General features: G+C 36.4%; 1 protein-coding gene across 3 annotated transcripts in view; it reads right to left on the bottom strand.

Annotated features, from left to right (window-relative positions):
* The window catches only part of Mib1 (mind bomb 1), a 378,498-nt gene that overhangs the window by 2,098 nt on the left and 353,742 nt on the right, over positions 1-22,658 (bottom strand). Inside the window, exons 10-14 of one of the 3 annotated variants that reach the window (XM_070309358.1) lie at positions 5,458-5,677; positions 3,307-3,617; positions 2,776-2,950; positions 788-989; positions 128-285 (exon numbers count right to left, since the gene is read on the bottom strand). In XM_070309358.1, coding sequence (XP_070165459.1) covers positions 128-285; positions 788-989; positions 2,776-2,950; positions 3,307-3,617; positions 5,458-5,677 — 1,066 coding nt within the window. The remainder of the gene's footprint in view (positions 1-127; positions 286-787; positions 990-2,775; positions 2,951-3,306; positions 3,618-5,457; positions 5,678-22,658) is intronic. The other 2 variants (XM_070309359.1, XM_070309360.1) reach the window with 2 other exon arrangements.

Below are 22,658 nucleotides of genomic sequence, written 5' to 3'. Positions count from 1 at the left end.
TCCTCGAGAACGAATGGTAATTGTACAGAGCAATTGCAGGGTGCTGACTTCTTTCTTCGGCACAAACGAAATTATTCGTTTCATTAAAGCGGCGCATAACGAAGCGAGACGCAGAGGGGACACGTACCTGCTCTTTGATGTCCTGCAATTGCTGCTGTAGTTTTTGTATGTCGCTGTGGGAAGTATCTCGGCTACCGTTGTTCATTAGGAGAGCTTCCCCAGCCACAGTGTTGTTCGAGGGCGTCGGCTCCTCTTCAGGATCTGCATTGACTTCAGATATCGTTTCTTCATAATGTAACAATCAATTTTTTAAAACAGAAAGTTCGCGAAAGCTAGACGATGCTCTTATTCATTACAACTGATATTTTTATTCGCGATGTATATTTAATATTACTATATCAATACAAAATAAAATCTTTTAATTAAAAAGAATAATTAACAATAATTATGTAATATATGACATAGATATTGAGCAATTTGCATTATAAAATATTGACAACAGAGAAATATAGTATTAAAAAGTAATCGAATATAAAGTAATCTAAAATATTAGATATATATATATATGTCAAGTATAAAACTAAAAAGTCATTTTGATTATTATACTTGAAAGGTGAGAGCTTTAATCTCTCTAATTCATCCCCTCGGATCTATATGTTCAGAGCTAGACAGATAGATCGAGGTGAGCTACTACGTTCTACATGGGAACAGTTTGATATATTTAGTGCGATTAGATAGAGGTCGAGGGGAGATATCAAGCGCGCCCTATGCAAAGTGGACGTTATACCTGAGGCGTTGCAACCCTTCACATAAGTGACATCACCTCCACCGCCGCAGCAAACCGAGAGCGGAACCATGTGCTGTATCTGGGCCCGGCATTGCACGCACTTCTTCATTAGGGCCGCGCAGCCCTCGCAGGCGCACATGTGTCCGCACGGATGGAACAACATGCCCGCCTTGCGATCCGAACACACCACACATTCTTCGATCTGGGAATAAATGTTCATTATTACACGAAGGCGTGAACGGAATGCCTCTAGAATTTCAAGATCTATTCCAGGATAGAATCGAATTATCCGGTCAGCTATTATTAATCGTCTACGTAAAGAGAAATTAACACGGCGTGAATTATATCGACGAAAAGAGTGTAATTTATTACAGGATTGGGAACATTACTCTATAAAAGTAACGCGTTACCGTTACCGTTATTTTTTGTAAAAAGTAACTCGTTATCGTTACTCGTTACTGATTTTAAAAAGTAACGCGTGACCGTTACTGTTACTTAAAAAGTAACAATTCGTTACTTTTTCGTTATGTTTTTGTTTTTTGTAATGCTAAAATAAGCTGTTAGATTATAAAATTATTTAATAATCAATATTAATTGTAATAATCTAAGTTACAATTAAAAACTCTAAATTAATCTCTATATAGTAAGCGTTTTTTATATTAAACTTATTTAATGATTCTAATTTTTTTATGCTAATATCATTACTTTTTAATACACTTATCTTTATAGGAATTTAAATTGTAATTTACAAATTCTAATTTTGTCGAAAATTGTTATCAAACATTGTTTTTAAATATTGATAATATTATTAAGACAATATTATTAATATTATTATTAGATTGATAATATTATTATTAATATTGTATTTCAATATTCACTGTCAGTAGCCAGCAGGGTTGGGAACGTTACTCTATAAAAGTAACGCGTTACCGTTACCGTTATTTTTTGTAAAAAGTAACTCGTTACCGTTACTCGTTACTGATTTTAAAAAGTAACGCGTTACCGTTACCGTTACTTAGAAAGTAACGATTCGTTACTTTTCCGTTATGTTTTTGTTTTTTCGTAATGCTACAATAAAATAAGCTATTAGATTATAAAATTATTTAATAATCAATATTAAATGTAATAATCTATGTTACAATTAAAAACTTTAAATTAGTCTCTATATAGCAAGCGTTTTTTATATTAAACTTATTTAATGATTCTAATTTTTTATGTTAATATCTTTACTTTTTAATACACTTATCTTTATAGGAATTTAAATTGTAATTTACAAATTTCAATTTTGTCGAAAATTTCTATCAAACATTGTTTTTAAATATTGATAAGAGAGATATTGATATTATTAAGAGTGTATTCCAATATTCACTATCAGTATTGTAAAATCTATAATTTACGTTACTATAGATTTTCAGTACTGGCAGTGATTATCAAAATGCAGCCTATGATAGAAGGCTACAAAATATTTTTCAAAAAATACATTTATTGAATAGATAATAAAGAACCACAAAATAACGATAAAATTAACGGCTAATTCGTTACCGTTACTGTAAAAATGTAACGACGTTACCGTTACCGTTACAAACAGAAAAAAAATAACGATCGTTACCGAAAAAAAGTAACTGTAACGGTAACGACGTTACAAGTAACGCGTTACTTCCCCACCTTGAATTTATAGTACCATTAAAAAATATTATTGACTGACACTTTAGAAGATCTTGATTTAAATTATTAAAAAAAGATGTGTTTAGCTTCGCGTAAAACATGCAGAACAGATATGTAAAAATAAAATTGATTCTTCCCACAAATTGTCAAAAATATGGATAGTTGTAATTATCTTATTGACAATATTATTATTAAGATAAAATTTTTAATAGTCGAACACACTAACGTAAAATATTAAACACCGTTAAGAATAATATGTCAACGGCGTAAGTTACGCATAGTAATGTATACGAAAGAATGTAATAGTGTCAGCAATATTTTACCTTTACTCTGGAAAGAACGTTTTCACGGCAGAGCAGACATTTTTTCACTCTTGGCGCACAAGCGTTGCAACAAGCCACGTGTCCACACGGAGTGAACAGCATTTCTCGTTTGCCATCAGAGCACACGAGGCATTCGTCGATCGCTGGCGATGGGGTGACAATCTCGATGTCGTGTCTGGAAAAGAGAAAAATCGCACTCTAGTGAACATTATACTCAGGGATATACAGAGATGTATGAAATAATTGTACAGGAAATTGTATCTGGAACATTTAATTGAATCGAATTTGCAGGAAATATGGCGAGTTCGCGTTTGATCTTTCGCGATTAAATCCTTTGCCCTTTATATATTATTTTTAATTAAATTTGCAAAAACAGTTTCTATAAATGTCGATAATTGATTATGATGTTAGGCAAAGTTTAAGAGAGAAGGACTATCGATTATATTTAATAATATTTTTTATAAAACGGATTCAACTTGAGAAATTAAGAAGCCAGAGATATTAAAAGATCAGGGAGTGTTGGATACTAACGACTCCTTATCTTTGTGACAAGTAGTGAGAGTCTTGCAGAGATTGGGATCCGGACAAAGATCCAAGGGTGTTTGACCCTTCTTGTTCTTCAGTTCCAGGTCGGCGCCGTGCGCTGCCAGGAAGCACGCGATGAAGGAACTACTCTTCTTGTCCTGCCCTTGAGTACCTAGACCCATCAATAGCCGTCCTACGTCCTGCACATCCTGCAGCTGTCGCAATTGCGACAACGTGTGGTGTCGAAGGGCTTCGTGTAAAGGTGTATCCCCGTCCTTATCGGCAACGTTAAGATTCGCGCCTTCGCGAACCAATAACTACGATCAGACAATCATATAGCAAATTAACTGTCGATTCTTCTTCGGAAGAAGTATTTTTTTGATTATCCTGTTAGATATCAATCTCCCCAAAAAATTATCCTTTATTTTTATCATTATTAGAAAATTGATTTATTATTAACTTAAAGATCATACATGGGTCATTTTGATTCTTGACATTTTAACAGAGTTGGAAAATAACGCGTTACTTGTAACGCCGTTACCGTTACAGCTACTTTTTTTTGGTAACGAATTTGTAACGGTGTTACTTTTTGTTGTCTGTAACGGTAACGGTAACGCCGTTACATATATTCACTAACGAGTATCGTTACTTTGTTTTTGACCAATGGCTCTGGAACATAAAAACGCGTCAACTCATTACGCATGATAAGAATGCCGTAGCCAATAAATCATCTCCTTATATTAAAGCCGCAAAGATGTCATCTAAAGGATGATACCGTGGAGCATCAACTTCTCTTAAAAATAAATAAAATATTTTGGTAAAATTTATTTGATAAAGGAAAGATTGTGATTTACTTTAAGAGATTAATAATTTATATTATAATATTATATAGTTTATGGTTTATATATATTATAAATTAATAAAAAGAAGTATAAAAATGTAAACTTATATTTCTATATTAATATTAAAAATTCATATATTATATTAGTATTAATTATAATATACTAATTTAATATTAATATATTATATAGTATCGCATTAATATATTATAAAGAAAGTAACAAAAATAGTAACGATTCGTTAATTTTTGAGTAACGGTAACGGTAATGAGTTACTTTTTAAAGTCGGTAACGAGTAACGGTAACGAGTTACTTTTCAGAGAAAGTAACGGTAACGGTAACGAGTTACTTTTATAAAGTAACGTTTCCAACTCTGCATTTTAATAATAGAATATCCCGAAAGCCTTAATCAATAACAAAAAATGTTTAAAATTTAATTTTTGATTTTTATCGTACATGTGTCATTTTCTACAGATATGTCAAGGATTATATATATAAATTTTTGTAGATTTTTCTCAAGCGCTTTGAGATGGGTAAAGACTGCAACAAAATATTGTGACTCATATGTACGGTGACCGTATTTTTTTTGTTTTGGAGAAAATAAAGGACAAATCGGAAATTGTTTTTTCATAATAAAAAAGGCAGATTGCGTTTATTCGTTTCACTAAAGCTGAAAAGCCTTATAACATTTATTATAAAATATAATAAACAACGCTAATAAATTATTAGTTTATTATTGGCAATAATAAACAATACAACATATAAAATAAACAACGCAATGTTTTAAACAATCATATTATTACTTTTAAAAAATTTCATTTTGATATTTTTCACAAGAATGAACTTTTTTTAATAAATCGGGTTTGTGTTTTTAAAAATTCATAAAACTCTATACACGTCATGTCGAAGTTGCATTTGGTATAAATACATGCTTCCAATGTTTCGACTTTTAAATTCGGTTTTCTCAGTGATCCACATATTATTCACTAATGAAAATACCCGTTCAGTGAGAAGAGAGGGGGGGGGGGGGGGCATTAGATCCGGGGAGACAGAAGGGAAACTCGACGATTTTACTATTTCAATTCATAAAATAAAGGACGCAATGGCCATTAAAAAAAAAAAAAAAAAAAATCTACAGGACAGAGCAGTGAAATAAAGGACTGTCCTTCTTAAATAAAGAACGTATGGTCATCGTGCTCATATGTGACTAGGGACGGAGCAAAAAGAATGTGTCACTTATAAGGATTAATGGATATTATAAGAGTTTCACGATTACTCCTAAAATGTCGAACAGTTTTCGCGGAAGTGAAAAACGTACCCGGACGATCTGCGTGTGCTGTCGTTCGACAGCCAGATGTAAAGCAGTCTGCAGGTTCACGTTCTGCAGATCCAGATCGGCTTTCCCGGCGCGTGCCAATTGTTCGGCGACTTCCACATGATTGTTGAGGGCAGCCAAATGAAGCGCCGTATAACCGTCATCTTTCTTCTCGTCGACGATCCAGGGTCGTGGCAGTTTCGACAGCAGAACTCGCATCGCACTAAAACCATCCGAAAAGCAAGATATTAAGGTAAAGAGCCACGATTGCATTTTGCAAGCGGAAAATTCATTTCACGACGCTTGCAAAGCATTTTACATCAGTAGCAATTATTTTATAACGAGTTGCTCTAATTAATTTTCCACCTTTTTCTGTCTCTCTTCACATTTATAAAATATTCTATACGTAAAGATAATAATACAGGGTTGGGAAGTAACGCGTTACTTGCAACGTCGTTACCGTTACAGTTACTTTTTCTCGGTAACGATCGTTACTCTTTTCCGTTTGTAACGGTAACGGTAACGTCGTTACATTTTTACAGTAACGGTAACGAATTAGCCATTAATTTTATCGTTATTTTGTGGTTCTTTATTATCTATTCAATACATGTAATAGATTTTTAAAAAATATTTTGTAGCCTTCTATCATAGGTTGCATTCTGATAGTCACTGCCAGTACTGAAAATCGATAGTAACGTAAATTATAGATTTTACAATACTGACAGTGAATATTGGAATACACTCTTAATAATATCAATATTTCTCTTATCAATATTTAAAAACAATGTTTGATAAAAATTTTCGACAAAATTGAAATTTGTAAATTAAAATTTAAATTCCTATAAAGACAAGGTGTATTAAAAAGTAAAGATATTAACATAAAAAATTAGAATCAAATAAGTTTAATATAAAAAACGCTTGCTATATAGAGACTAATTTAAAATTTTTAATAGTAACATAGATTATTACATTTAATATTGATTATTAAATAATTTTATAATCTAATAGCTTATTTTATTGTAGCATTACAAAAAACAAAAACATAACGGAAAAGTAACGAATCGTTACTTTTTAAGTAACGGTAACGGTAACGCGTTACTTTTTAAAATCAGTAACGAGTAACGGTAACGAGTTACTTTTTACAAAAAATAACGGTAACGGTAACGCGTTACTTTTATAGAGTAACGTTCCCAATCCTGCTGGCTACTGGCAGTGAATATTGAAATACAATATTAATAATAATATTATCAATCTAATAATAATATTAATAATATTGTCTTAATAATATTATCAATATTTAAAAACAATGTTTGATAACAATTTTCGACAAAATTAGAATTTGTAAATTACAATTTAAATTTCTATAAAGATAAATGTATTAAAAAGTAAAGATATTAGCATAAAAAAATTAGAATCATTAAATAAGTTTAATATAAAAAATGCTTGCTATATAGAGATTAATTTAGAGTTTTTAATTGTAACTTAGATTATTACATTTAATATTGATTATTAAATAATTTTATAATCTAACAGCTTATTTTAGCATTACAAAAAACAAAAACATAACGAAAAAGTAACGAATCGTTACTTTCTAAGTAACGGTAACGATAACGCGTTACTTTTTAAAATCAGTAACGAGTAACGGTAACGACTTACTTTTTACAAAAAATAACGGTAACGGTAACGCGTTACTTTTATAGAGTAACGTTCCCAATCTTGGATAATATATACATGTTCTTATTTCTTACAAGAGATATTTTGTCTTATGTGATCATTTAATTTTTATATGCGATATACATTTAATTAGTTTTCCTCTTCTAGCATATTCGAAAAATTTTAGTTTCCTTTCTTACTATTTGTATTTACATATTTTGTATACTTCGCTATATGCTCGTTTTATGGGACAATTTTCTTGCGAAAATACAACAATTAAATTAATTAATTAATTTATAAATTTTAAATCTTATTTCTATTCGTTTGTATTAGTATGACATGGGCACAATCGTGAATTTCCTTGTTAGGTGATCTGCTTCCGTGTATCTCGCGCGTATTTCTAACTACTCGTCGCGGCAGGGACCCCATGGTGAGGTGGCGCGAGAGACGCGAGGGACAGCTGTTCCTCGACGTGGCCCCTCCGTTGAGGAGACTTCTTCGAGGCGGTAGCCGCTGCTGGGGCATGACGGACACGCATGTGTTTCGTCACATATGTGACGGCTGCATATGTTTCGAAACGTCTCGCGCAAACGGCTTTAGGAGGCCTTCCCCATCCCATCATTTAAAGAAATGCCTCAATACTTTCGCAGCATCCATTAATCAGATCTAGATCGCGAAATTTCGAAAAATTAGTCCCGCGATTTCTGTATTCTTGTAAAACACAAATAACAATTATTGGCGAAACCTCAGCAATTTGAAAAGCGAAAAATGTGTCTTTTGGTGAGAAGAAACTTTTGCGATAAGTATAAATAAAATTACACATTATGCAACGAGAGAGAAACAGAGAGAGAGAGAAAGGAAACCTAGTGACACATAAATTCTAATTTAACCGAAAAATGTGCAATTAATAATTCCAACAAGTAATAATTTGACTATCTTAACGATGAGTGACGATCTGTGAAAAAAGTTACTGTTTGCATATCAAGTGCGCGGCATAATGTATGCGCGCGGTGTCATACGGGGAGTAATTGATGTCTGCGTTAAACTTGCATCGCCGTTATAAGCGTCGCCTGTTCCGCGGGGGTTGGAAGGAGGGGTCATCAAATTTTTACGACGCGTTAAATTTTTAAGCGGCGTCGTTTTTCATTAACGCGGTCTAAGGGACACGCGGCGTTTTGCATTCAAGTGCGATTCGCCGCAGCATCCCGATGTCGCGACAGCAATAAGCAGCGGCGGTCGCGGCTCGCCAGGTCGACCCTCCTTGTCATGAATATGCAAATGACTGCAAACGTTACCGTTATCGCCGCGCGTTAATAACTATAAATCGATTACTTTGCCAATTATGCCCGATATACGTACTCGCGCATCGACGCGCGTGCGATTTTATTGTGTCATTAATCGGACGCGCCATTTCATTCCGCTCTCTCATCGCTCCAGTTTTTCTTTTTTCTTTTTTTTTTTTATGGGAATAATGCGGCGAATTAAAATCGCTCACCTCGCATTGTCTACAGTAATTGAAAAAGATGAAAGATAATTTATATATATATATATATCAAAAATAATAAAACGGATATCATGTATATCGAGTTTAGATAATTGTTCATTCTTGTAAGGCGTAATCATCTTCACTGATATGAGAAAATAAGAAAGGAATATCTGTACGTTAAACTTCTCTTTCCTATCAAGTTAAGCATAAATGGGAACCAGTATTTTTTTTTTTTTTTTTATTAGAAAAAAAAACCCGCTTTTTCCTTGACCATCCGCTAGAGAAAATTTATCGCGCGTCCGCTCTTCGAATTTTCGCGTTGCGTGGGATTACGAAAGACGCGACGACGTTGATTTAACGCGGCCGATAATTATCGCAATTACAACGATACAATCTCGCACACATCGCGCGATAAATACAATAGAAACAACCGTGTCGCGCGAGCCAGCGAAAGAATACCCTTCCCGGTTATTGCATCCTGTCACTCTCCGGTTTAATTTCATTTCGTCGCACCTCTCTCTCTCTCTCTCTCATAAGCCAAAAGACGCGGAATTTGTCATAATCGTGGCCCGTATAAATACTTCATCTCACTTAGACGGCGTATCACGACGCGTGATATTATTATCGCGATTAATTTGCCCCCTCGCTCGTCGACGACGAACAAAAGTCATCGCCGACATCTCTATCCGTTTATTAGCATCAATGAATCGTCATTAAGCATTCTCAGCGTTACTACTCGATATCCTAACGTCGATGTCGTCGAATAGTCCGCGTTTAATTCAAACGATGATCACGCGATTTTAAATTATCATTTATTTATCATAATCGTGGATTTTGAAGATGCATGGAAACATCGATTTGAATGAGATTCTCTCATGAAATAAAAATGCATGTGTATATCTGTAAAAAAAATTGCCTTTTTCAAATCACTAATATTTTCGCGGATTTATAAAACGAATTTCAAGCATCAAATGAGTTTGATTGAAACTTTTCACCCTACCGATTTTTTCTATATCAATGAATCTTTCAATGTTTTTAATTCTAACAGCCTAAATTTAACGAATAAATTTCAACGGATTCGTTACATCGCACAGTGCCGTGTACGCTGTTCTCGATACTCTTGCTCGTAGTGTTAACGACTTCTCGAAGACGGAGATCCCATATATAAATCCCAGATATAAAACCGCTCGCTGACGCGAATCAGGCTCGCTACATGTAAATCGCTCACGCATATATCGAGCATTTAGTGAGTCAGCGACGATCGTGGCATCGTCGCGACCGAGAAACGAAGTACCGAGAACTTTGACAACACGCTCGCCTCTGTTTCTTCCGATGCACGGTTGCAAGCGTTCGACGAGACTCGCCTCCTCGTCTTCCCGTATCCCACAACGTGTAGTGAGTCAGTGAGATCGCACGGTGACACGCTAAATATAATTGACACGAGCACGTGTAATGACAAGGCGCGCGCGCGCGCGCGCACGCGGGACAAGGGAACGCGAAACAGCTGATCCGAAGAGAGAAAGAGGCCGCTCCTCTATTGTCGATCATCGGGGATCGTCGATGATCGATATACTTGGGTTACTCTCTGTCGTCGCGGTAGAGCTCGTCGAAACGCGCGAGGTCGCACGCGGAAACATTCCGCACTCGCTCCGTACCACTTCGCTAAATATAGCGTTGCGCAAACTCATGATTATTTCGGTATTCGCCGTCGTCGTGCAGCTGCGATCCGTCCGTTTGTCGCGAGTGATATCGAGAGGATTTTGAGGCCGAAGACAAATACAGAAAGAGAGAGAGGATGATCTGGAGAACGACCACGGTGAGTCGAGCGAGCCGCGATGGAAATAATTCCGCTCGGTTTGTCATTGTTTTACATGCGATTCAGGAAGAAAGAAGAAGAGAATTATTAGCGGATTAATCGTTCACGAGAGAGTGCGTATCATTGATCAAGTGTGTTCTATCGATAGATACATTAGTAATCGAAGGGGAAATTGAATTGAGAGACAGAATAAAATCTAAACCGGACGAGAAGTGATATTTCATTAAACAGTAATTTAAAAAAGAATTACATGTTAAAAAGAAAGCATCTGGCGTTAATATTTTTTTTATTCGTGTAAAATTATTCCGAAAGGCAGATGGCATGTGTATACGTACCTTTCTTTACCCTGCGCATAATATTGTACACATATTAGGATCAATAGATATGCTTATGTTGTATTTCCGATCAATCACAATGTCGAGTATCTTCAAATCCTCCGATATAGAATGGCTTGTCGCTTTTATTCTTTAATCACATTTACTTTCTGATTGATTGCTCCTTAATTATTATTTTGTTACATATTTATAAAATTATATTTTGTCTTATACGTTATCATATTTTATTTTATATATATTGTGAGAGACTCTTATACTCATAAATAATTTATTATATATAATTTCTCTTTTTCATCATACGCTTCATTATACGCTAACGAAAAAAACCAAATATCTATGTGTCTTATTCTTGATTTAAAAATATATGAAAAAATTGAAAGACTCTATAACCATTATAGTGATCTTATAGATCTTCAAAGATCATGAATGCATTTTCGTTCCGCGAATTGAGTTTCCGATATTACAATGGGATGATGAGTACTCTTGGTCGAAAGTGTTCATTTAACGTCAAGGGAAAATCGCGGAAGCCGTGATCTTTTTGGCGAGAGAGTCTTCTCAAGGTATTCACCGACGAATTACTGAGGAACCACCACAAGGCCCTAGAGTCCCTAAAACATTTATTCGCCGCAACCTCGCGGAATTCCGGCGGAATTCCATTTATCTTCCCTTTCGTTTGCCTCCGTCTGCCCGGCCACGGCACTCGTCATTCCTCGCCAGACGATTCCGAAGTATTCGGATTTCCTATCAGTCATTCGCGCGCCATCCGATTCGATCAAATCCCACGCGATAAATAAAGCTCCAATTTTCACGTCATACCCTCCTGTCCGTCGATCGCGCGCGAGATAAATTAGCTTCTAATATTCGGTGACAGCAAATCTCTTCTTTTCTTCTTCGAGGGAAAAAAAAAAAAAAAGGATTCTATATATATTTATTTTGCTCAATATTTTTCTCATTCTATAGCAGATACTTCTATAAGTAAAATAAATTTATATTTGCGTTCGTGCGTGATTATACTGGAGAAGATCTCATTCTTTCAATTTAATTTCGCGCAATTAAATTTTCACATTTAATTATATAATTTCGAGTGCAGTTTATATCAATGAGACTTTAATTCTAGATTCAATTGTCAAGATGTGTAATAATGAAAGATCGCGAGAGAAGAGCTGTGAATTCTCTAGATTAAAAGTGAATTGTCTCGAAATTAAATTTTCAAGGATAATTTCTGCGCATTGGAGCTCTGTTTTTTTTTTAAATCCGACAAATTCGGTCGAGCCGGTGAACCAGGAAGAAACGCACGATCGGCTCGAATCGCGGTAATGCTCGTTCGTGGGTGACGAAAAGGCGACGAAGAGGGGGAATGGATGCGCTCTAATATGCAGAAACCATGAGGAACGTTGGCAGACTATGACGCAATTTCCGGACGCCTCTTCCATCGGAGTTGGCGCACCCAGCGAGAGAGAGAGCCTCGATAATGTCGCCTCCCCGTTGCTACAATCCGTTACGCGCGCTTTCTTATTTCCCTTTGTTTATTTATACATCGTTACGCAACAGAGTCTCAGAAAAATTTCAGGAGGAAAATCAAAATCTCGGATGAAGGAAGAAACTTTCCTCCATCTTAACCCCCACCCACCCTCCCGCTCCGCCTTTCCCCCGTGTCGTTTCGTGCAACTTCATCGGCGAAATGTCCGACGAAAATTGGAATTTGTCGTGAGTACTGAATACCGGAAGTTAGATCCGGATTAAGCGGAAAACTTCTCAAAGTGCTCCGCGTCCTTCTAATTTCGTTCCTCCTCTCTTGCAAGCGCTTTTTTTTCCCGCGTTCCCCGATCTCTCTTGCCAAAGCTGTTACCTGGCGATGCTGTTCTTTCGACGAGCACTTCCTATCTTGTCGCAAAATGTTCCAAATGGCATACTCTCCCAGACTCCAACAAATAAATGTAAAATGTTTGCAAAAAATTTTGCAAAGAGAAACGAATATTAGAGAACTTATTTATTATGTTTATGATTTATACGTTGGATATATATCGCGTGGCAGATTTGCAATTTCTTTTCTTTCCCAAATTTTTTGAAAACAGAGAGAGATTTTTTTGAACATAGTGGAACCAAAAATTTATCTTAATATTTTTTTTCTTATCCTTCATCATCAATCAATGTCTATTAAAAGCAAAATATTATATTTAATAAAATTCTCAAATTTGCATATGTGAAATAACTCATCTTGAAAAGGGTTAACGAAATCTCGCAGCGAACGCGAGAATTGACGAAAATTGAAATTCCCGGGGGAATAGTATCCAGGAAAGGATTAGTCGGTACTGAAGGAGAAAGAGGGGAGGAAGAAGAGGTTGGGATGAGGAGGCAGGTAATCGAACCAAAACTAAATCACAACTACCATCTAATTCTATCCGCAGAGTTTGGACGCGTTGTAGGGTTTCAACGTTCCTGGTTGGTGCTAAGACAACACAGAACATACTATTACGAGGAACGAAAACGCTAAGAAAATTTGAAGGATAAAAAAAAAGAAAAAACTGTCGTAATATAAAAAATACAATAATAATAAATAATAACATCCAAAATTATGTATCATTGCTTGTACAAAATGTTGTTGTACAATAATTGCTTGTACAAAATGTATGCAAAATAAAAAAAAATCATATGATAAGAGAAAGGGTAACACAGGCTAAGAGAAAAAGAAAAAGGGCGGGCAAAAAGAAAGAAAGGAAAAAGGAAAGGAAACATTTCGATCGCTCGACAAAAGTCGCATAATTTATATGTTCAATATCCGACTGAGAGAGAAGAAGAGAGAGAACAATCGGCGGCTGAGAAAGTGCCAGCGGTCTTCTTGAAAAAAATATATTAATTCCGAGCTCCTTTAAAAGTTATTGCAAAGGGCGCGGATGGAGACAAAGCGGGTGGAACTTTTCCGCGGCGATGGAAATGACTTCGGCATAAAATATGACGGCGATGGCACCGCCAGACGAGTCGCAGGTGCACCACGGGGTAGGTCACCCGTGATCGCTGCACTCGTCGACTATTTTAATTCGGGTCGAGGAGGAAAGGGGAACGAGATCGTTCCCTACGCTCATGAACGAGCCTAGAAGAATTTGCGGGGCAGGGGTGAGTGATCGTTGAAGTGGAAAATTAAATTTCCAAAGAGATAAATTTTATTATACGATCAAAAGAGAGATTGATGAAACAGAAATCAGAAAAGCACGCTAAACATGGAAATTTGACTGAAAAATGTTCCATTTTTCAAATCTGTAATGTGTTTCAAGTCTTTTTCTCGATGCTTTTTCATATTAAAATTTATCTCTTAACACTTTTCGAACAAAATCGGACAATTATTTGTATTTTTGAAATGCATTAATGGCTTCCTCTTTGAATTCTCCTTGGACCTATATATTCATCATTACCCTTCTGTTCAATATTCGTATATTGAGCTCATTAACGAACGCATTGTAGCGCGAGTATTATTATGCACTATCATTATTAACATCGGTCGTTAACGTAGTGCAAATTAATACGTTACCTCTATTATGTTTATTTGCTTCATATTCACGATTAAAATTGATCTTTACTCCCTCGTCCGGATTGCGCGTCAAAACCACGCATATTAAACTCTGTGATTGCGCAAAGCAAACACCTAATATTTTCATATTTGTGATTTTTGCGCTGTAAAAATAATTTTAACAAACTGTAAAATAGTTTTGCGCCACTTTCATTAACTATGTAGCAGAATTTAAATAATATTTATTGTTGAGTAAACAAACCAATTAGCAATAAATCTCTTTAATAAATGATTTTACATAAAATCACTCATAACAGAGATAATCGATCTTTAATAAAATTGTTAAACAACTTTTTCACTTTTACTATGTAATATTTTGCAACGTATATTATTATTCAAAAAATATGTCTACTTCTTGAAATAATTATCTCTAATTTTATCCTTAATTTTTCGAATAACAAACGTTATATTTGCGTTATATTTGCATATATATATATATATATATAATTCAAGAGATAGACATATCAAAGACAAATTAATTACTGCCAAAAAAACAAATAATTGTTTAAAAAAATACATTGTAAATAATTTTCTTAAAAACAATTTTTTTTTTTATACTAATTGATTGATTTGTCTCATTATTCTATACATAGAAGTATTACGGTAAGATTATCAAAAACTAAATATTTTACGAGATATTTAATTTTTTATATCAAAATATGTCAGATTAAAATATAAAATAATTCACAAAGTACTTAATAAAAAAATACTTTATTATAGTGTTTTGGAAAGCTCTCGATGTCAGCTACAAGAATAGTAAATAAAAAATGGGGGTTTCCATTTAAGATTTTAAAGTTGACCTTCGCATGACCTTCAAATGATTTTCCAAGGTCAAATCATTGTCACCATCTTATGGCCCCCTTGAAGCCACACAACTTTTGTTTGAAACATTTTTCGATTTAACGCAGTGTTTCTGAGATATTTGAGTGGGTCCTTTAAAATGGGACACCCTGTATTTATAAATAAACAGATATTTAAATAATAATTTATAGAAAATAAATATTCGAGATTTATATTTTTTAATATTTAGATATAATAATTTCTAATATTTATATAATAATCGTAAATTATAATTATAAGTATTCGTTAAATCAATTATATGAATATCTGTGTTTTCACATGTCAAAGTTTTTGCACTAAAAATTTTTATTTTTAATTAGAGATGCGCAGCCGATAATGAGCAATTCTATTTTTCCCCCGAGAAAATATGCACGCTTGAAACGAGAGTAGAAAGATTTCGGTCAGGAGGAAGGAAGGAAGGGAGGGAGGGAGGAATAAATATGATTCCGGCATAAAGTACGACGGACGGTGACGGTTGGCGACGTCGCGTTTTTCCTCTGAATGAGTTCCATCCCGTTTATTTTGCTTATTCGATTCCTCCGACGAAAACACGTCTATCCGTCTTTAGTCGGCCGTTCGGTAGGTGCGGAGGAAGAGATATATTTTGGCTCCGAAACATATCCCGTCTGCTGGAGGCTGTTTACGTCTCTCGCTGCGTCCGCCTTTTCGCAAAAGTTCGCAGGATTCATCCGAAAATCCGTCGTACTCGATTACGAATGAATCTGTCGTCATCTGTCTAATGTGATATTTTATGTGCGTGCGCGTGTCACTCCCTTTATTTCGGACACGAAGAGGGTTTTTATACTATATGTCGCTCTCTTAAAGTACAATACGCTTTTATAAAATCTGATAATTAATCTAGCGTCAACTATAGAAAAAGCTCATTGTTTCTCTCTAAAATGACGATCGATATGATCGGTTGCACGTCTTGACGAATACAAAAGAATTTTCCGCACAATCACCATCGTCAGAGACTTACGTCATCCAGCAGTTACACAATCTAGGACAGCATCCAAGTCTTTTTTCTATTTCCTATCGTTTCGCAATAATTCTTTCCCGCAGTGGTGGGATGTGACGTGGTAAAATTACAGCCTGCATTCCTCTCGCAAATTTAGAACATGCCTTTTTCTGTCAGCTATGATGAACGATGGACGCGATTTTTCATACGATCCCCTCGATAAGAAGGTATTTGAACGATAAGATGTGTGAAATCTTTTATCATAATACTTTGCGTATATTAATATATTTGAAAATAATTTTTTAACATGACAGGTAGATGTAATATCGTTCGTGAAGTCGATTCATGCGACAGATAGTCTGTGATAAAGCGTTATATGTATAATGTATAGTAAAATGTAAATGTTAAAATTAAGTAAAGTTCATGCTGTCATCATGATGTTGAAATTAAAAGATTTTTTTACGAAACAATTTCGGAGAATAAACTCTTGTACAAAAATTTAATTTAATTAATTATAGTTTTATATACTTAATTGCAGTTCTGTGTGTGTATGTTTCTTTTCAAAGTGATGTAACAGTGAATATATTAAGTGAGGCTCACAACTATGTGAAAAGTAGCAGAAAATGCGCGAGATTGCAAACAGATACGCGAAAAGTTTCCAGGCGATATCGGAATTAACGCGCCCTTAATTAATATACGCCCCTTTAATGTTCGATCGCCTTAAACTCGTAGTTTGCGGAAATTTTACTGCATCGTTAAATCGCCTTGCCTCGTGCCGAGTTTCAAAGCGACGTGTATCCGTCCTCCCTCGAAGCGAAAGAGACGGAGGCTGCGATCGGGTTCTTAATGGCCATAATAATCCGGTGTTTCGAATCGCTCTTGTCATTAGTTCGAGCAACTCTTCCGAGCGCTTTTCGCGCTTTTGGCAAAGCACCGGAGTTATGAGAGGGGAAAATGAAGAAAAAAAGACGGATAGTTCTCTCTACGACGAATCTCGTTACAGATATAAAAGAAGAATTTTTGGCACGTTTTACAGTCATAATTACTTAACAAAAGATTTATTCCAATGACTGATAATTTTTCCCCAGCGTCTGTAATAAAGAATATAATATTGACGTCTTTTTATCAGACACGAACGAACGTACTAGGATCGCGGTATTCTCCTTTCAAGACGATAAACGTGTAAGTGCGAAAAAAAAAAAAAAAAAATTCACGACACGATGCACACTCAGGAATTTATTCGTACAGACAACTTTGCGCTGGTCGTGAATACCTTTATTCTACCGAGTCGATCAATCTATTCTCCATTAAAAACCATTGACCATTTCACTTCTAGAAAGTCAGCGAGAATATACACAGATTAATTAAGTACACTAACAATATAAATACAAAGTACAGTAAGCTTCTTGATAAAAATTATCTCTCTCTTTTTATTTCCATAATAATTCTATGAAAAATTTATGGATTTTTAATCAATCTTTTCCCTTTAGATACTAGAAAGTTAAAAATTTACTAAATTTCGTATTTCCATAATTAAAAAAAGAAACGAATGAGATCATTACTATTAGCAACGAAGAATATAAATACCTTTTTGAGAAATAAAAAATTATTTATAAATTAAAAGATATAAAGATGATCAAAAAAGTATCATCATAACAAGGCTCGTTGTTGAGGGCACAATAATTGAGGGCGAAACTTTTTGGGTGTGCAATTCGCGCGCCCTTTCCTCCCCCAAAAATATCGCGAGACAAACAGCATTAACCCTTCTCGCGCGGCGCTCGCGAATAAAGTTACACAGATTTGTCATGGGGCAAAAAACGCGGGCCCGTTCCGCCCCCGTGAAAGCCGGGCTTCCAGGTTTCTTACTCGAATTTCCTAGACGTTTCCTGAACAGTGGTTTCCTACGGGCCCTTTATGTTTTCCTCTCTCGCATTTCGCCAACTTTCCATTGCGGCTTCCGTGCTTTTTCGTATATAAAATGTCCTAGAAAATCTATATAACGCGAGTCGGAATGATGTTATTCTCAGAAGAATTTTGAAAGGACTTCTTCGTCAAAATTGAAACCGAGAACCTATTTATGTCTTTTGAGGAACAAACAGAAAGTAAAAACACACGAGACGAGATACGTGAGTCGTGTGTCTGCCATTGTTTTAAAATATTTTTCGCGTCGAGGCCATCGTTCCAGGGAAGACGTGTTTACGTTCCGACAATGCGATTTTCCTGCAGAGTTGATTTGACATGAATTTTTCATTCGCGAGTGAGACGTCTTCCGAAAGGCTTTCGAAGACTTTTGAAGAAGACAGAAATGAATCATCATATGCGAGGAATGAAAAAATCGCGATACCTGGAGCTTTGCATCTGCATCCTAAGACCCAGTGGATATTAGTCACGAATATTAGGGATGAAAAGTGCCAAAAGTAAGATTCAGATACTCGAGAGAATCACTGGATTATTCCAATATTATCGGATGCCCTTTAACTATAGAGATATCAGAGGCCAAAGATTTCGTGAATATGTTTTAGATATTTGTAAAGATCCACTGCTTGTATTCTCTAACATTAAACTGGATATTCTGCGATGCGCGATAGATATCGAACAGTTGAAACATTTCCTAAATAAAATCTCGATATGTCAAAAAATAATTTTCCAGAAGTTTATGTAGAGATGCATTTGATTCCGTGGATTGGATTCTCGTGGACCCCGTGAGATTGCGGGCGAAACGTTCCTTTCGTATCCAATGGGAGTGAAAGTAATTTGGAGCATGATTCGACGTAAGTAAATACTGCTCTCTAGTCGTGCATAGAATTCCACAGCGGCAATGGGAATCTCTTGGGAGATGGGGATCTCGCGCCATCGTCTTGTCTATTCGCGGATGAAGAAGTGTCGGCGGCTGCTTCGATGTTGCGAGAATGAAATTGCGACGAGAAGGATCGTGGGGTGAGAGAACGGGGATGAATGTGAACGAGAGAGACAGAAAAGAGAGAGAAAGAGAGAGAGAGAGAGAGAGAGAGAGAGAGAGATGGGCCAAATTCAGCATGTAAATTATTCGCGTGTACGTTTGACATGTAAAACGCGATTTCCCTTTGAACGCGGAAGAAAGAGAATCGCGGAAAATAAAAAAAAAAAAAAAAAAAACATCAAGTCACCCACGCGACAGTCTACCTTTCGCGATAAATTAACAGCGTGTTAATTAGCGGAGCGGTAAGTCGCGGTCCGTCCCTTTTCTCGGGGATCTTCTCTCGCGGTTTTCTTTCATCAGCGCCAACTGCTCGACGACTCTTCCGAGGACAGAGAAAGAGAGAGAGAGAGAGAGAGAGAGAGAGTGCGGTTTTCGATCTCGCCGTGTATCTTCTTTAGTCGGGGTTACTCCGAGTCTTCGCCATTACGCGAGTAAAGGCTATTTTCAACGACGAACTTGTAACCTGATACACAAGCGACGAGGGATGCGGCGCCTCCGCTAAGGGAAAGCTCCTCCTCGTCCTCCCCCCCTCCCCCCTCTCCCCCCTCTCCCCCGTCTCGTCCCTAGTGAACGAGGGGAGACGACGCTCTCTTTAATTATTCTCCGCATGTTAAAATCACATTAAATTGTTCCGGTGATAGATCCAAAGATATATCAAGTGTCCGAGCGGTTTCTTGTTATAGTCTCTTTAACAAGTTTGAAAGTAGATTTTTTTTTTTTTTTTTTTTTTTTTTATCATAAGTTTCAAATGTCAACCTTGCCATAATTTCTTCATTCTTATGCGAAAGATTTCAATTAGTAAGCTTGAAATTAAAATTTGGATAAAATACAGCTCGCTCGGAATTAACGCGTAGAATTTAAATATTTATGTGGAAGTAGAAGAGCTGTTCAAAAAGCGTTGAGAGATAAAATCTCAATAAAAATCTGTAAAAGATTAATTAGATGAAAGAGGTAAAATAATATTGTGTAAAGGTAACAGAAATAAAATGGCGACACGCGTGCCTTTGCGTTATCGCAATCACGCGTTCTCGATGGAATTTATAAAAAAATTTTTTGAAGCGCGAAATAAGAATTTTATACATCATTTGATATTTCGGATAAAAGAACGTAGAGCATTTCGATGATAATATTATTCCTGACGCGTTTTCGAATCATCGTTTTTACTCGTCAAATTTCAGGAATATGACTTATCCGCTCATTTCAAGCGGATTTTCTATCCTGAATAATCCGCAAGGGTGCAAGGTAGGAAAGAACGGCGACGTACAGTCGCTTGTTCCTCCTTGTGAGAGTCATCTTCGTCGTGATGCCGGCACCGACGAAGCCGACGACGAAGACGACGACGAAGACGACGACGACGACTCCGTCGATGGCCAAAAATAGAGATAACATTAGCGCGTAGACTCGTTTCGCATGGCTCACCGGACCGCGTCGACTTCGCGGATGCAACTTTGGCTACCAGTAATTTTAGACGCCAGAGTCAGATCGTCGCGATCAAGTTCTTCATCGCGAAAAGTCGCCCGGTAAAAGTGATATCGTAAGTTTATCGCACGTGCGAGATATGCAGCCCGTGCCACGTTCACGCTGAACTTTTCGCCGAGGAAAAATGGATTCCGAATTCGCGTGTCGAGGAATCTGTCGTTGACAGACGCGTCAGCAGCTGATGCTGCGGGAAAAGTTGGATGCGTCCAGAATTTGCGCGAGTATTTACGAGTTTTTCCGCAGAGTGTTAAGGACAGTACGAAATGTGCTGTAATGTTCTGGCACATAAGATAAGAAGTTTTCCAATTGCCTTATTAATCCATATCGACTCGTATAGTACAATTGATTATAAATTAAATTGAAAATAAAATAATTATATTTGAAAAGTTTCGATCTTTTAAGTTACATTCAACACATATATATATATACAAAAGAAGAGATATCAAGATATAACTTTAAATGAAAAATTATTGCTAAACTTTGCTGTGTTACTTCGCATGTGGCGAATGTTGGATTCATGCCATTTGGAAGCTGAGGAGGATTCGCAACATATCTCGCTCCGCGATGCTGTTTGTCGGAATGTATTTCGGTATCACATCCTCAACAACATTCTTGGCGAGATCGCAGCGTCCACAATATATGCAGAGATAGAGAGAGAGAGAGAGAGAGAGAGAGATCGCGATCGCGATCGCGATCGCGGGGACGATATACTACATATAATGGGATCAAGTTCGCGCTGATTCGAAGCTTGGATCTCATTCATGAAAGTCATTTGATTTCTCGCGATGTTTCGTTAAAAGGGCGAAGTTTGAAGAGGATTCGTAGAAAATCATCAACGATTCATCAAGATAATCGGTCGGCAACATAATCGATGACGATGTAAGAAATAAAAAAAAAAATTGAAATTAATCACCACGATGTGCGATACTAAATCGCAAAAGCTCTGGCTGTTCGCCAGCGACCATTATCGTCACGCATATCTTTCTATAAATAATACGGCGATCTACGATCATGTAACTCAGCTCCGTATTTTACGACACTGTCGTTACCATTGTTGTTATAGGGTGGTTCGATTGAATCGCCGTCGTGACGTCATCGACCGATCGAGAGTACATCGTCGCTGATGTTGATCGTTTGCAGATAATGATCGCATTAACGACGTAATCTGGCATCTCGGAAATTAATGACGGTGCAGCTTTGTTTTGCACGAGGGGAATTGCCGGAATTTAAAGATATCCGCTCATCTCGCCAATGACAGTTGCCAAGTGTATCCCACCCCCAAAGTATCACCGTTACGTTCGGATTAAAAATCCAAGCCAATAGAAAATGAAAAGCAAGCCGGTGACGATAAATCGAAATTGTTATTTCAAACTCGGCGGTAGATATAATCGTATCCTCAGTACACTGTTGTTCGCCAAAGAAAACTTTACATTTTAAAATAAAAAGACAGAAACATCTTTTAAATAAAAAAAAGGCTATATTTCAAAATATAGTTCGCTTTAAAAATTTGACTTCTGCCGTTTATAATTTTCCTTATGACAAATCTTCGATTATGTGAGATAGATATATAAATATTGTGTTATACGCAACGCGGGGTTACATCAAAGCAAAATTTATAATAGTTTTTTGTAAGAATTTAAAATTTTACATCAATTACACGAGACTTTAATAGCCAGTGTAAGAAAACTTTTAATTTTTTGTCATAAATTTCATAGAATGAATTTTATGAAAGAGAGGATAAGTCGTTGATAACTCTGCAATTACACAACGAAGTTTTACGAATGTTCGGTTTGTGTCTATTAGAAGGAAACACGGAGAATTGCACGCACGCCTTTGTACGGTACAAGATGAAGCAGAAGAAAGCAGGAGATGAACATGAGGAAAGTGAAGAAAAAGGAAAAGACGAAGGGAAGATGGAGGAGAGAAGCGAGACAGAGAAGCCTGGGTAAGTTATCATTCGAGTCTGGACCAGGAATAGTCGTGCCATGTGGTGGCAGACGTGGGACTGACTATTTTCGGGTAAAGACAAATTTGGCGCGGCGAAGCGCTACGCGAGGGAGCCGAGAAGCTGAGCTGAGCTAAGCCGAGCCGAGCCGAGCCGAGTCGTCGCGTG

Source organism: Polyergus mexicanus, unplaced genomic scaffold (genome assembly GCF_030449975.1).
Source record: "Polyergus mexicanus isolate NDT 795.1 unplaced genomic scaffold, iyPolMexi1.0 SCAF_17, whole genome shotgun sequence".
Taxonomy (NCBI): domain Eukaryota; kingdom Metazoa; phylum Arthropoda; class Insecta; order Hymenoptera; family Formicidae; genus Polyergus; species Polyergus mexicanus.
The sequence above is the reverse complement of the archived record's forward strand: the minus strand, read 5'-3'. Positions and strand labels throughout refer to the sequence as shown.